This window comes from Prionailurus bengalensis, chromosome D4, assembly GCF_016509475.1.
Source record: "Prionailurus bengalensis isolate Pbe53 chromosome D4, Fcat_Pben_1.1_paternal_pri, whole genome shotgun sequence".
NCBI lineage: Eukaryota > Metazoa > Chordata > Mammalia > Carnivora > Felidae > Prionailurus > Prionailurus bengalensis.
The window spans coordinates 6,954,710-6,968,540 of NC_057359.1; the positions used below are offsets into that span (position 1 = coordinate 6,954,710).

General features: G+C 41.8%; 1 protein-coding gene across 1 annotated transcript in view; it reads right to left on the reverse strand.

Annotated features, from left to right (window-relative positions):
- SLC1A1 (solute carrier family 1 member 1) overlaps positions 1 to 13,831 on the reverse strand; it is an 82,634-nt gene that overhangs the window by 40,745 nt on the left and 28,058 nt on the right. Inside the window, exon 2 of the mRNA XM_043567450.1 lies at positions 1,365 to 1,505. Coding sequence (XP_043423385.1) covers positions 1,365 to 1,505 — 141 coding nt within the window. The remainder of the gene's footprint in view (positions 1 to 1,364; positions 1,506 to 13,831) is intronic.

Genomic DNA, 13,831 nt, shown 5'->3' on the forward strand with positions numbered 1-13,831 from the left:
AATTAAACGCTCTTTTTAGGCTGGTAATAAGCCAAGAACACCCAGACCAGGAGATTCTAATGTGACTGGAGTTTGGCACTTGAAAAGTTCAAAAGCCAGATCTATAGCTGGGCACAGCAGATCCTGCCCCCTGCCCCCACCCAAGGCTAACATCCAGGGCTCCCCACAGATAAGCCCCAGGTCGTCGTAGTGGCAGTGGGGAAAAATGTTCTGGAAAAGGACACGTCAAGATTCCTAACCGTGCGGTTACATAAAACCTGAGTTTTTTCAAGCAGACAATACTAGTGAGGGGCGGGCCACATTTTACCTATCGCCAGAACGAAGGTAAGTACGAGAGGCTCTGGAATGCACTGAGAAGCTCACCGCACCCACACAAATGACATTTCTGTAAGCCAAATTACTCTCCACCTCCAGCGGGAAGCCTGCTCTTTAGAGGGACCTTGCAAGAGAATGGCCACTAAGGGAGAAAGCATTTCCAAAGCCAACTGTGTCACAAGTTCAGATGTGAAAATGCCAGGCTGTTAAAATGCGGTGCAAACCCATAATGAAACGTTTTCCGCAGCACGCGGCTGTGAGTTTTCAAGGGCAGGTATGCGGAGCAGTAGAAGCCCAGCGGGGAAGGCAGAGAGACTCCAAGGGCAGCTGCCCAGGGTGGGTGGGGGGGGCTAGGACGGCTGCAGGTGGGAAACAGATGAGTGAACTACCGAAAACAATTTCAAAACTGACAACCACATTTCGCCTGGGGACAATGGTTGACATTTCAGTGGCCAAATATGGTATTTTTTTTGTTTTGTTTTGTTTTTGTTTTACTCCTGTGTCCTGGATAGAGTGTTATTTATAGTATGTTTGAAAATGGCATCTTGCGGGGCACCTGGGTGGCTTAGGCGGTTGAGCGTCTGACTTCGGCTCAGATCATGATCTCACAGTTCGTTGAGTTCAAGCCCCACAATGGGCTCTCTGCTGTTGGGCCAGAGCTCGTTTTGTATCCTCTGTCCCCCTCTCTCTCCCTGCCCCTCCCCCGCTCACCCTCTCTCTCAAAAATAATGAATAAACATTAAAAAAAAAGAAAAGAAAAAAGAAAATGGCATCTTCCTCACAAGACATCACATTGCTGGCCAAATGAAGCTGTGAGCTATGGTGGACAGTGCCCTAGGTAGAGCAGTGGCACTTTGTGAGTAATGAAATATTCCCACTCAAGCCAATATATACTTTCCAAGTAAGCAGAGAGAGAGAGAGAGAGTGTGTGTGTGTGTGATGTGTGAGATACATCAAATGCATTTCAATTTTTTTCATAATTAGAAAAGCACAACTTAAGAGACAGCTCCTTAAATAATCACAGAGAACCATCAGTTTTCTCAAGGTACCTGTAATCATGCTGGATATAATTAACGGCAAAATGATGAGTTTCAGCATCCTCATTAGAATTTCCCCGGGAAAAGCAAAGTAGAACTTCTCCAGACTAGACAGCTTGCTGTATTCTCGAACCAAGATGCCGATGGCAATCCCTAAGAGAAACAAGATCAGAAAAAAGAAAAGAGGAATAGCATTGAGTTCTCCTGTATGCATTTCAATGGAAAAATACCCGCCAAAGACCCCCACATTTTAATGGCATGAAAAATAGTTTAGATGATCTTCCATGAGTCTGGAAATTTGAGTCTCAAAAACCAAACATTTTAATGAATAAAAAGTACACATTTATTCCACAATTCTGTAAAATATATTCTTCACTTGAAAGCTTTTGGTCTTCTCTCTTTCCTCCTGCAATTACATTTATTATAATGACAAAATGTCCCAAATCCTTCTGGGCAGGAAGCGAAATTCATCATTTTACTCAACCCAATATAATTATTTTGTTTTTACACACTCCCCTTATTCTTGGTCCACCTTAGGTATTTTACATTTTATTTACTTGTTTGTTTTTTAAAGTAATCTCTTCCGCCAACCAGGGGCTCAAACTCATGACCCTGAGATCAAGACTCACATGCTCTACTAACTCAGCCAGCGAGGCAGCTTAGGTGTCCTAGGTTTTATAGTTTACATACCAGTGTTCCTTTTTCTCATTTCCTCATATATACTCTTCTCATGGTAGTTTTTATGATACTCCTTGTTTATGCATCTTCTGTAATAGCATAATGTTCTCTTGGTTTGATATATTCACACATTGTTGAACAAATGTGTTGTCTAAGGCTCTCTGAATCCCTTTTAGTTATGTCTACATTTTTTTTTTAACATTTATTCATTTCTAAGAGACAGAGAGAGACAGAGCATGAGTGGGGGAGGGCAGAGAGAGGGAGACACAGAATCTGAAGCAGGCTCCAGGCTCCGATCTGTCAGCACAGAGCCCAACGCGGGGCTCGAACCCACAAACGGTGAGATCACGACCTGAGCCTAAGTTGGACGCTTAACCAACTAAGCCACCTAGGCACCCCAATCCTTTTTAGTAATTTCTAGATAACGATGTGTCCAAATTGGTCTGATCGAGAGGCTACTGAATCTGAGTATTGTGGACACTGAGGCTTATAATTATGTGAGTGTAGGAAAATGTTCAAAATCAAGAAATGTTATTCAGTGGACACCTGAACAATGCTGGGGTCTGGGGCGCCAACCCCCACACATTTGAAAATGCACGTATAACTTCTGTCTCCACAAAAAATGTAACTACTAACAGCCTGCTGTTGACTGGAAGCCTTACTGATAAAAATTAACACATATTTTGTACGTTATGTGTATTGTATACTGTATTGTTATCATAAAGTGAGTTAGAGAAATACGTTATTAAGAAAGTCATGGGGTGCCTGGGTGGTTCAGTCGGTTAAGTGTCCAACTTCGGTTCAGGTCATGATCTCACTGCTTGTGAGTTCAAGCCCTGCTTTGGGCTCTGTGCTGACAGCTCAGAGCCTGGAGCCTGCTTCAGATTCTTTGTCTCCCTCTCTCTCTGCCCCTCCCCTGCTTGCATGTGATCTGGCTATCTCTCTCTCAAATATAAAAATTAAAAAAAAAAAGTTGTAAGGAAGAGAAAATACATTTACAGTGTTGGACTGTATTTACTGAAAAAAAACAAAAAACAAAAAACCCCACAAAACAATGTGTGTAAATGTACCTGCACAGTTCAAACTTGTGTTGTTCAAGGCTTAAGTGCACCTTCTCTGAAAGCTTGCCTTCATAGGTGTCTATACGAATTCTTTTCTTGTGCTGGCTTTGGTAACTATGAATCACAAATTTCAAACGGTCCTAACATCTAACTGCCTCTTTCCCACTCCCACACTTTGCCCTTTCCCAACCTCTCATTTTTTATTTTTTTTACATTTATTATTATTATTTTTTAGCAATTTCTATGCCCAACATGGGGCTCGAACTCACAACCCTGAGATCAAGAGTCACCAGCTAGGAGCCCCATTCCCCTCCACCCCTCTCTTTTTTAAACCAAGAGATAAGATGGGCTGGGATGATTTGTACATCTCTTTTCCTCCATCCACCTTCTAGGGTGATATGTTAATTGGAAATAAAATGACAAAGGGCAGTAAGAGTCAAGGAGGAGATCACTGGATATGCTCCTTTACAAACTCAGATCATTAGTCTGTGAAAGTTTATAGTTGCATGGGCACAGTTAAGAACTCTAGGTCAATGAAAAGAGATGTGAATTATAATCAATACTAGAGTCTTCATTTAAATTCTGTTGTACTTCCCGCAGCGGTTAGCAGGCCAAATAAAATAACCCCACACGGAGTATCTGCATAGCAACCTTATCGCTGGTTTAATTTTATTTTCCTACAAATTCCACCTCTGTCTTGATCTCTTTATTTTGTGCAAGCATTTCTGAATGTATTTCTGATCAGCCATTTTAAAATATTTTTGGAACAAACATACACAAACATTTCTATTACTGCCCAGATACACACACACACACACACACACACACACACACACACAACTCCAGTATCAACCCTCCTTGGTTCATATTTCAAAACCCAGGGCTAGAGACTCCTGAATGGTTAAGAATGCCAAGGATTCAAAATATTTTAAGTAAATTGAAAAAAACCTGTTGTGCTCACTTCCTACTTCACAAATTGCCTATGTTCCACTGTTCTATATGAAACATACCTCTTTTACGCTGTAAGGATACCCTCTAGGATCCAGTGTTTTAAAAAAAAAACAAAAACAAAAACAAACAGACATTCTCTCTCATACTATTCAGGCCGTCTCCAGTAAATGTTTGGCTTGTATGTCAAAGAAGGCTCTGTATGTAAAAAGAAAGGAGATGTGTCTTGTGCTCAAAAAACAGCCACAGAAGCACTCTGTTGAATAGCAAAAGAATCCCATGAGCTCCAATTTTAGGGTTTATATTACTAGTGATTAACTGTGCCTCTAATCATCTCCACCTCAAATAAATGCGGGGAAATTAGAAAGGAATACACTTGCTGTTTTTCAGCCTTTATCCAGATGTGGGTTTTTATGGGAGAGATAAGAGTCCACAAAAAGCCATTTCAAAGCTATCAGAGGTGATGATCACCACGAAAAGGTTACTATATTTATTAATGAAAACTTTCTGTCAAGTATGTTCTTAGAGTATCACAAATTCTAATTTCTTCCTTCCTCCCTCTCTCCCTTCCCTTCACCTTCCTTCCTTCCCTCCTTTTCTCTCTCCCTTCTCTTCCTTCCTTCCCTCTCTCCTTCTTTCCTCCTTCCCCTCTCCTTCCTTCCTTCCCTCCTTCCTTCCTTCCTTCCTTCCTTCCTTCCTTCCTTCCTTCCTTCCTTCCTTCCCCCCTCCTTTCCTTCCTTCCTTTTTCTTTCTTTCCTGAAAAAGAGGGGATTATAAATACCAATCCAGACCTGGAGAAGCAGTTGAGAGATGAACCCTGGGCCAGAGATGTCACCCCAGGACCCTCAGGGGTAAGAAGTAGCTGGTGAAGAACCTCAGCCAGGAGCCACACCTTGTAAATGGGTGTGTTTTATCTTGGTCTCAAAGCAGTCTGGAAAAACCAGATGCCTGGTAAGAAAAATCACTGTCAATTTCCAGGATCCAAGATGAGGTCAGGATATCACAGGGCACAATCCTTCTCTACCCTTATCCAGAGCCAGAATCTTGGACTGGATTCAAGAGCGCAGAGAGGTCTCCAAGGTCAAAGTCTGCTGAGAATAAGAGCCCACCTGGAGGTAGGTCAGACCCATCTGGCTGGGCAACTCCCGAACTACGGAAGGGGAAGGTCAAGAATGTCTTTGAATGGTAGGTATAGCTCTACGGAGGCCTTCGGCAGGGCTGACAACAGAGCCCAAGGGTAGAACTGTCATCAGGACCTCTGCAGCCCCAGAAATTACCAGGAACTCATTCTTGGGCAGCTTCCCCTCACAAAGGCAAGAAGATCCTAAGCAAGTAGTGAGGCAGCTGGGGAGGAACACGATGTTAGAACAACAGGTTCGAGTTCTGGCTCCATCAACTTACAAGCTGTGTAACTTGGGCCACAATTTTAAACTCTCCCCTCAGGGCAAAAGGCTTGGATGAGATGCCTTCAAGGTCCCTTCTAATGCTCAAGATGCTGTGATAATCTCTGAGCCTTGGTATCCTCAACTTTAAAATGGGCTCATATGACCATTACATTAGCTCCTACAGCTGGCCGGGCCTTCCCCACTTTTTATGCTAAGTGCATCCATAAAACAGGGATGGAAGAAACTAGGGGGGAAGACAATTAAGACCTCGGCTACCGGTTTCTTGTTCAAGTTCATGGTGTCTCAAAGAGCTGCCAGTCCAGTAGCCTACTGTGGAAGAAATGGGGTGATTCTTTTCACTCTAAGCTTATACAAAATTATTGTTCATGAAATAATTCTAGAGGGGCGCCTGGGTGGCTCAGTCAGTTAAGTGTCTGACTTCGGCTCAGGTCATGTTCTCACGGTTTGTGGGTTCAAGCCCCAAGTCGGGCTCTGTGCTGGCAGCTCAAAGCCTGGAGCCTGCTTCGGATTCTGGGTCTCCCTCTCTCTGCCCCTCCCTCATTCACACTCTCTCTCCCTCTCTCTCAAAAAATAAACATTAAAAAATTTTTTTTAGGGGCACCTGGGTGGCTCAGTCGGTTAAGCGGCCGACTTCAGCTCGGGTCATGATCTCGCGGTCCGTGAGTTCGAGCCCCGCGTCAGGCTCTGTGCTGACAGCTCAGAGCCTGAAGCCTGTTTCAGATTCTGTGTCTCCCTCTCTCTGCCCCTCCCCCGTTCATGCTCTGTCTCTCTCTGTCTCAAAAATAAACAAACATTTAAAAAACAATTTTTTTTTAGAAAGAAATAATTCTAGAAATCACGCATAATGACTTATACCAACCTATCCTCCCCCTGGCCCCCATTTTGCAGGATTTATCCAGCCTTCGTTTCTCTGCACACGTGGGTTTTTCTGTAGGTATGAAAATTAATTCAGGGATAGCAGTTGAATGGCATTTGAGTCAGATTTATGAAAACAGCATTGTTCCTGTTTTTAGGGTATTTTCAGAGAGAAGAGATTAAAATCTTCTGTGGCTTTTTAATCAAAGCCCCAGAATAGTTCTCTGGTACACAGACTGATTTTGGCTTGATTAAATAAGAAATACTGGCAGAGGAAAAAATATTTTTAATTATCACTGAAACAGTTACCAGCCATGCCATCACACTACGCACCCTATTAGGGAAATTCGCAATACGCCTTCTTGCCCTTTGGGAGCGAATCTAAGATGAACGTTAACAACCAGAAAAGAAAAAGTACAGAATGAGTACAGTTATTAGCAAATGACTATGTGCACACAATGAACAGATGCAAGGATGGTTTCTCTGTCCGTCCTTCCACTGAAATGTATCTGTACCCCTTTCTCATCTTCTTTGGAGCTGGGGCGTTCCATCAGTGCGAGCTCTTTATGTGAACTTTGGCTCCACAGAGATGCCTCTGTAAGACTTTATTTTTAAACCCTGAAAAAAATGTATTTACTGCACAAGCCATATTGTCACAGTTCTACTGGAAATAGTGAGTTCGGAAATTCACTCCCAATCTCACCAACTCAAATATATGCAAAGTGAAGCTGTTTTCATTTCTCGGTATACAATTAAGGTTAATCGTAACATAATGGCTAACAATTTCCGAGTACATGCTTTATGTCAGACTCTGTGCTAAGCCCTTCAAGTGCATTCTCATGTAATTTTTTTAAGTTTATTTATTTGAGAAAGTCAGTGAGCAGGGGAGGGGCAGAGAGAGAGGGAGAGACAAAGTCCCAAGCAGGCTCTGTGCTGCCAGCACAGAGCGCGATGTGGGGCTCAAATCCCCGACCTAAGTCGAAACCAAGATTTGGACACTTAGCCAACTGAGCCACTCAGGCGCCCCTATATCTTGTAATTTTTTTAAATTAAAAAAAAAATATTTATTTTATTTTTGAGAGAGAGAGACAGTGTGTGAGCAGGGGAGGAGCAGAGAGAGAGGGAGTCACAGAATCTGAAGCAGGCTCCAGGCTCTGAGCTGTCAGCACAGAGCCTGACGCGGGGCTCGAACTCACGAACTGTGAGATCATGACCTAATGGCCGTATAATTACAGGGCTTGGGGGCAATTTTTTATTGAGAGAAAATTCATGTAACATAAAATTTATCATCTTTAAAATGTACAACTCAGGGGTTTTTAGTATATTCACAATGTTGGGCAACCATCACCACTATCTCATTTGAGAATATTTCCATGAGGCTTACCCACTAGTGGCCACTCTCCAACCCCCCCTTCTCCCAGCCCCTGACAACCACTAACCTCCTTCTGTGATCTGCCGTTTCTGGACATTCCCTATCAATGGAATCCTATAACATGAGGCTGTGATGGTTAGTCTTACGTGTTAACTTGGCCAGGCTGTAGACCTAGTCACTCAGTAAAACACCGATCTAGGTGTGGCTGGGAAGGTATTTTGCAGATGTGGCTAACACCTGCAATTAGTTCACCTTAATTAAAGATTACCCTTGATAACCTAGGTGGTCTCATCCCATCAACTGAGGCTGATGAGCAAAAACAAGGAGAAGGAATTCTGCCTCAAGACAGCAGGTCCAACGCCCTGCCCCAGCTGCTGGCCGGCCCTCTGGATTCCAGACTTGAACGGAACCCACGGTTATGCGAGCCTATTCCTTAAAAGAAGTCTCATGGAGGTATATGCAGGAGATCCTGTGTCTCAGGAGAATCCTGACTGATACCATGGCATGTGTGCCTACATTCTTTCACTTAGTACGTTTTCAAAGTTCATCTGTATTATACAGCACACAAGCAGTTTTCTTTTGTGTTTGGTATCTCTCCTTTAACATTGTATCATAGGCAATTTCTCACGCTACACACCATCTGTTTTAAGCGCTGGATAATACCACTTTGGAGGCACATGCTTCTTGACCACTGCCCAACTGTTACACGTTTCCATTGCAGACAATTTTGTTGAATGTTAGTGGCTTTTCCCGACAACCAAAGGGGACAAGCAGAAATTATGACACAAAGGCTTGAGTTACTGCACATTTTCAGGCTCAAGGGAGGAAAGTACATTAATTGCATTCTTTGTAGTATCTAAGTTCAAGAAAAAGCAAAAACAAGTATGCAGTTATTAATATCTAATTATATGCCAAGTACTGAGTGCAGAGGACCTGAGGGGGAGGAGTTAAGAAAAGAATACAATGTTGTTATTAATGCAAATGATAAACAGTTTCCTTCATGGATGGATCTGTCCCCTGTCAACAGGAAATGTGGTCTGTGCTGCTTTGTCACTAATGATGATAGTTTACGCTGAATCATATCTCCCTATTTGTCCACCACCTACCATTAAGAATTCAGTCTGGCTCAGGGAGAAAGCTGATTTTGTTGAGGGTCCATAACAGCTTTCTCTGTATGTCTCTATCCATTAAAATATGTAATATCATTTGTTACGTGTTTGAAAATTTGACTTCTGCAGTATGAGTCTGGATACAGTCTTTCGAAGCCTGCCTTTTCCTTGTGAGACGTTTTCACTCTATGTTTGAGACCTATTCATATTAACACAGGCACATCTATCCTAACTACGTGCTGTTTAGTACTCCATACCACACTATTTTGCTTGTTTTCTGTACCATTAAACTCTGCTCTCACCGAATGATTTTGTTCCATGTTTTTTAGAATTTTTTTTTAGAAAATTTTTTAGAATTTTTGTTTAAGAATAGGTTTGTGAGTTGACTGCTTAGCACATTAGCATGTCTGTTTTCTATATATGCACGTAAGAATTTACATTTTCTTCTACATTCTGTTTGTGTTCTCTAAGTTATTATATAGTCATAACTTGTTAGTTCTAAATGTCTTCCAATCGCTATTGTGATTTCTTCTTAGAACTGTAAATTATCTAAAAACATGCTCACAAGTATCCAAATATATGAGGATTTGGGGGCTTTTTAATATTCCTTCTTATGTCTGTGATGCGTTCATTCTGACTGATTTTCTCGTACTTGCTTTCCAGTTTATCCATCTTGACATGGGTCGCACTTACTTGGTATTTCACTCATCTGCCAACTTCCTAATTTCTGGAACTTACTGTATCCTCTTCAGAGTATCCTTCTATTTCCAAGTTTTTACTCAGCTATTTCTTTTTGCTTGTTTTGATTTTTTGTTATCTTTGTTTACTTTAAATCCAAGTTAGTTAACATAGTGTAATAATGGCTTCAGGAGTAGAATTTAGTGACTCATCACTTACATATAACACCCAGTGCTCATCCCAACAAGTACTCTCCTTAATGCCCATCATCCATTTAGCCCATCCCCCCACCCAACACCCTGCCAGCAACTCTCCGTTTGTTCTCTGTATTTAAGAGTCTTTTATGGTTTGTCTTCATCTGTTTTTTTAATTACTTAAAAACTTTAAAAAAAATGTTTGTTCTTTGAGCGAGTGAGCGCAGAAGAGGGCTAGAGAGGGAGACACAGAATCCGAAGCAGGTTCCAGGCCATCAGCACAGAGCCCGAAGTGGGGCTCAAACTTATGAACCACAAGATCATGACCCGAGCCGAGTTGGATGCTTAACTGAGTCACCCAGGAGCCACTCTCATTAATCATATTAAACACACTTAGTATTATTTCAGATTGCTATATTATCTCCAATATTTGGAATATACATTCTCTTGCATGTAGTGTGTATATTAACTTGTGTCATTTCCTTGTGCAATTTATAATTTTTGACTGTAGATTTCTCTTTTGGGGAGGGGGGTGGCTTTCTTGGAGTAGGATACCTACTTCTCTTGGGGATTTGGAGTTTGAAGACCACTGGGACAGTTCTCCTATCAGTTTTTCAGTTTAGGAAGCGGCATTCTGTGGTGGTGTAAATTCAGATCACACATCCAGTTAAGTGTGCATTTTAATTTTTCATAGGTGCCCCTCTTTCCTGGTTACTCACAGCCACGGCCAGATGGCAAGCTTTCCTGAGGTTTTCCTAAACCACTGGGTAGAATTTTTCTGGTATTCTTTTCAAGCATAGGACTAATTTTTATTTTTATTAAAATTTTTCTTTATATTTGAGAGAGAGAAAGAGAGAGAGAGAGAGAGAGAGAGAGAGAGAGAGAGAGAGGACGAGCAGGAAAGGGCCAGAGAGAGAGAGAGGGAGACAGAATCCAAAGCAGGCTCCAGGCACTGAGCTGCCAATACGGAGCCCGACACAAGGCTAAAGCATAGGGCCAAATTTTGAGAATCCAGGCTTTACACAGAGGTCTGATAAGATTCTAGCTCCTTCACTCATATGGTCCAAGATCATAGCTCTTTTTCCCATATGGATATAAAAATCCCTGTCTCCCATCATTAAGGCCTATAATTGGGTCTAGGCCTTGACATCACTACGTCACTGTTTTGTTTTTTTTACACTTATGGCTTTGAAATGTTTCCTTTTAATTGCTGTTACATGAGGATTTTCCTTTATTTCTTTTGAGTTTAGGTTTGGCTATATATTGAAATGGAGAAGGGTGTTCTATTTCTGGGTCTGAGATGGTAGGGATTAATTCATATTAGCTCAACCACCATACTATTAGATGTTACAGTACCTCCAATTATTTATTCCTTTTCTTTCCAATATGTCCACTTTAAGATGGATAAGAGAGCTCATGAAGATTAAAGCTGAGAGTCCCACAGAATACAGGAAAGATCTTGCTGTATGAAAGCCTTGCTATATTAAAACATTCACTGCTGTTCCAAGTACTGCCGTGAAACCTCATGGGATCAATTAGCCAACAATCATTTACAGACCACCTAATTCCTGAAACACACTGGCCGAGAGGGAAACAGAGATGAGAGTAATGCATAATCAAAGGGCCTTTAATCTACATGATGAAATGAGGCATGTTAAATCATGTGAGACATCTTGAAGGAAGAAACTAATTCAGCACCAACTCTAGGAGGCAGGCTGTTGTCAGATGATCTGTGTTCAAACACTGGCCTCACCAATTAGCTGTGTGCTCTCGGGCCAAATGCTTATCTCGCCCCCGGTGCCTCTATTTTCTCATCTGTAACAACAGGTGTAATAAAATACCAACCCCATAAAGCCACTGATAGATTAAAAAATGAGACTATCTGTAAAGTGCTTAGAATAAACAGTACATAGTAAGTATTCAGGCGATGTGAGCTATTCCTAGAGGCCATATACGCGTCGTAGGTTTTCTCGTGAAATCCTTAAAACAGTTATGGCTCTCACAGGGGAGTCATGGTCGCCAAGCTCGAAAGCAGTGGGGTCAGAGGTGGAGGGGAGAAATTCACATAAAATATGTGAAGTGTGATAAATTTACAAAGTTATTCCCTTACTCTATGATATTTATTTCAGTATAAAATTACTTCCTTTTATTCTATCAAAAAATTTCAGGGTTAAAGCAATGACATACAAAGCCCCCAGGAGACGCACGAAATGTAAGTAAAGTATGTTCCTCTTGATACTTCTGGATATTCCTGCAATAAAAGTCTCAGGATCTCGGCACCAGAAGAAAAAGCATTTTTATTTATTTACTTAATTAATTTTTTAGTTTTTTAAAATGTTTATTTATTTTAGAGAGAGAGACAGAGCGTGAGCAGAGGAGGGGCAGAGAGAGAGAGGGAGACCCAGAATCTGAAGCAGGCTCCAGGCTCCGAGCTGTCAGCACAGAGCCTGACGCGGGGCTCGAACTCAAAGACTCTGAGATCATGACCTGAGCCGAAGTTGGCTGCCCAACAGACTGAGCCACCTAGGTGTCTCCCCAAACCTTAATGTAAGTTCTGGTGATGTTCCAGATACTAATAATCAAATATGAGGTAGGGCTTCATAGCGACCACAACATGGCAGCAAAATGCAGATCTTCTTGGAAAATTTTGCTTTGCAATTGATTCAAGAAACGTAGATATACAAATCATGTATCTGATAAGGGTCTAGTACCCAGAAGGTATACATACAACTCTTAAAACTCAACAACTGAAAAATGGGCAAAGGATTTGAATAGACATTTCTCCAAAGAAGATACACAAATGGCTGCTAATCCCATAGAAAGAGGTTCAATATTGTTAGTTGTTAGAGAAATGTCAAATGGAAATTACAACGAGATGGGGGGGGGCTCTTCAAAAAGCAAATGAACACAACAGAAAATGATGGGCCGACGGAGATGTGGAGAGACTGGAATGCTCCTACACTGTTGGCAGGTCTGTAGAACAGTGCACCGACCCCCCCCCCTCCCACGCAAAACTGTAGTTCCTTGATAAGTTAAACCTGGAGTCATGACCCAACAATTCCACTAAGTACAGACTCAAGGAAAGTTAAAACATACCTTTACACAAAAACTTGTACCTAAATGTTGATGGCAGCCTTATTCATAAGAGCCCCAAAGTGAGAAATAATAAATGTCAATCAACTTATGACTAGATAGAGAAACTGTGGGATCTCTAGGTAATGAGACATTACTCAGCTATGAACTGAAGTACTCACACCCACTAGGGCTTGGATGAACCTGGAAAACTTAATGCTCAGTGAAGCAAGGCAGACACGCAAGTCTGCATCTTATATATGATCCCATTTATATGAAATATCCAGGACAGGCACATCCATAGAGACAGAAAGCAGATTAGTGGCTGCCATAGGATGGGGGTGAGGGATAGGTATGGGGTTTCTTTTTGGGGGGCGTGTCTGGAAATGCCCTGAAATTACTTTAGTGGTGATGGCTGTACAACACAGTGAATATACTAACAACCATAGAATTGCTTTTAAATTTTACATTATGTGGAGTACATCTCAATTAATAAAACACATACACAGAGGTGCCTGGGTTGAGCATCCGACTTCAGCTCAGGTCATGATCTCACAGTTCATAGGTTTGATCCCCGTGTCAGGCTCTGTGCTGACAGCTCAGAACCTGGAGCCTGCTTCAGATTTTCTGTCTCCCTCTCTGCCCCTCCCCTGCTCTCTCTCTCTCTCTCTCTCTCTTAAAAATAAATGAATATTAAAAAAAAAAGTGGGGGGCACCTGAGTGGCTCAGTCGGTTAAGCGTCCGACTTCGGCTCAGGTCATGATCTCACAGTTCATGGGTTTGAGCCTCGTGTCAGGCTCTGTGCTTACAGCTCAGAACCTGGAGCCTGTTTCAGATTCTGTGTCTCCCTCACTCTCTGCCCCTCCCCTACTCTCTCTCTCAAAAATAAACACTAAAAAAAAACCCACATACACATTCAAAAGCTAAATTGATTTTAAAAAGAAACAGGAAAAGAAAGGCAGATAATAATATTAACTGTGATTCATTTCCATTTTGATTGGCTGACAATTTGGTGGCTTTTTCATGGGGTGGAAGAGAGACAAAAATATAGGGAAACTTGTTTTTTTCTTTTAATCATCATACTAATAGCACAAAGATTGCCAAAA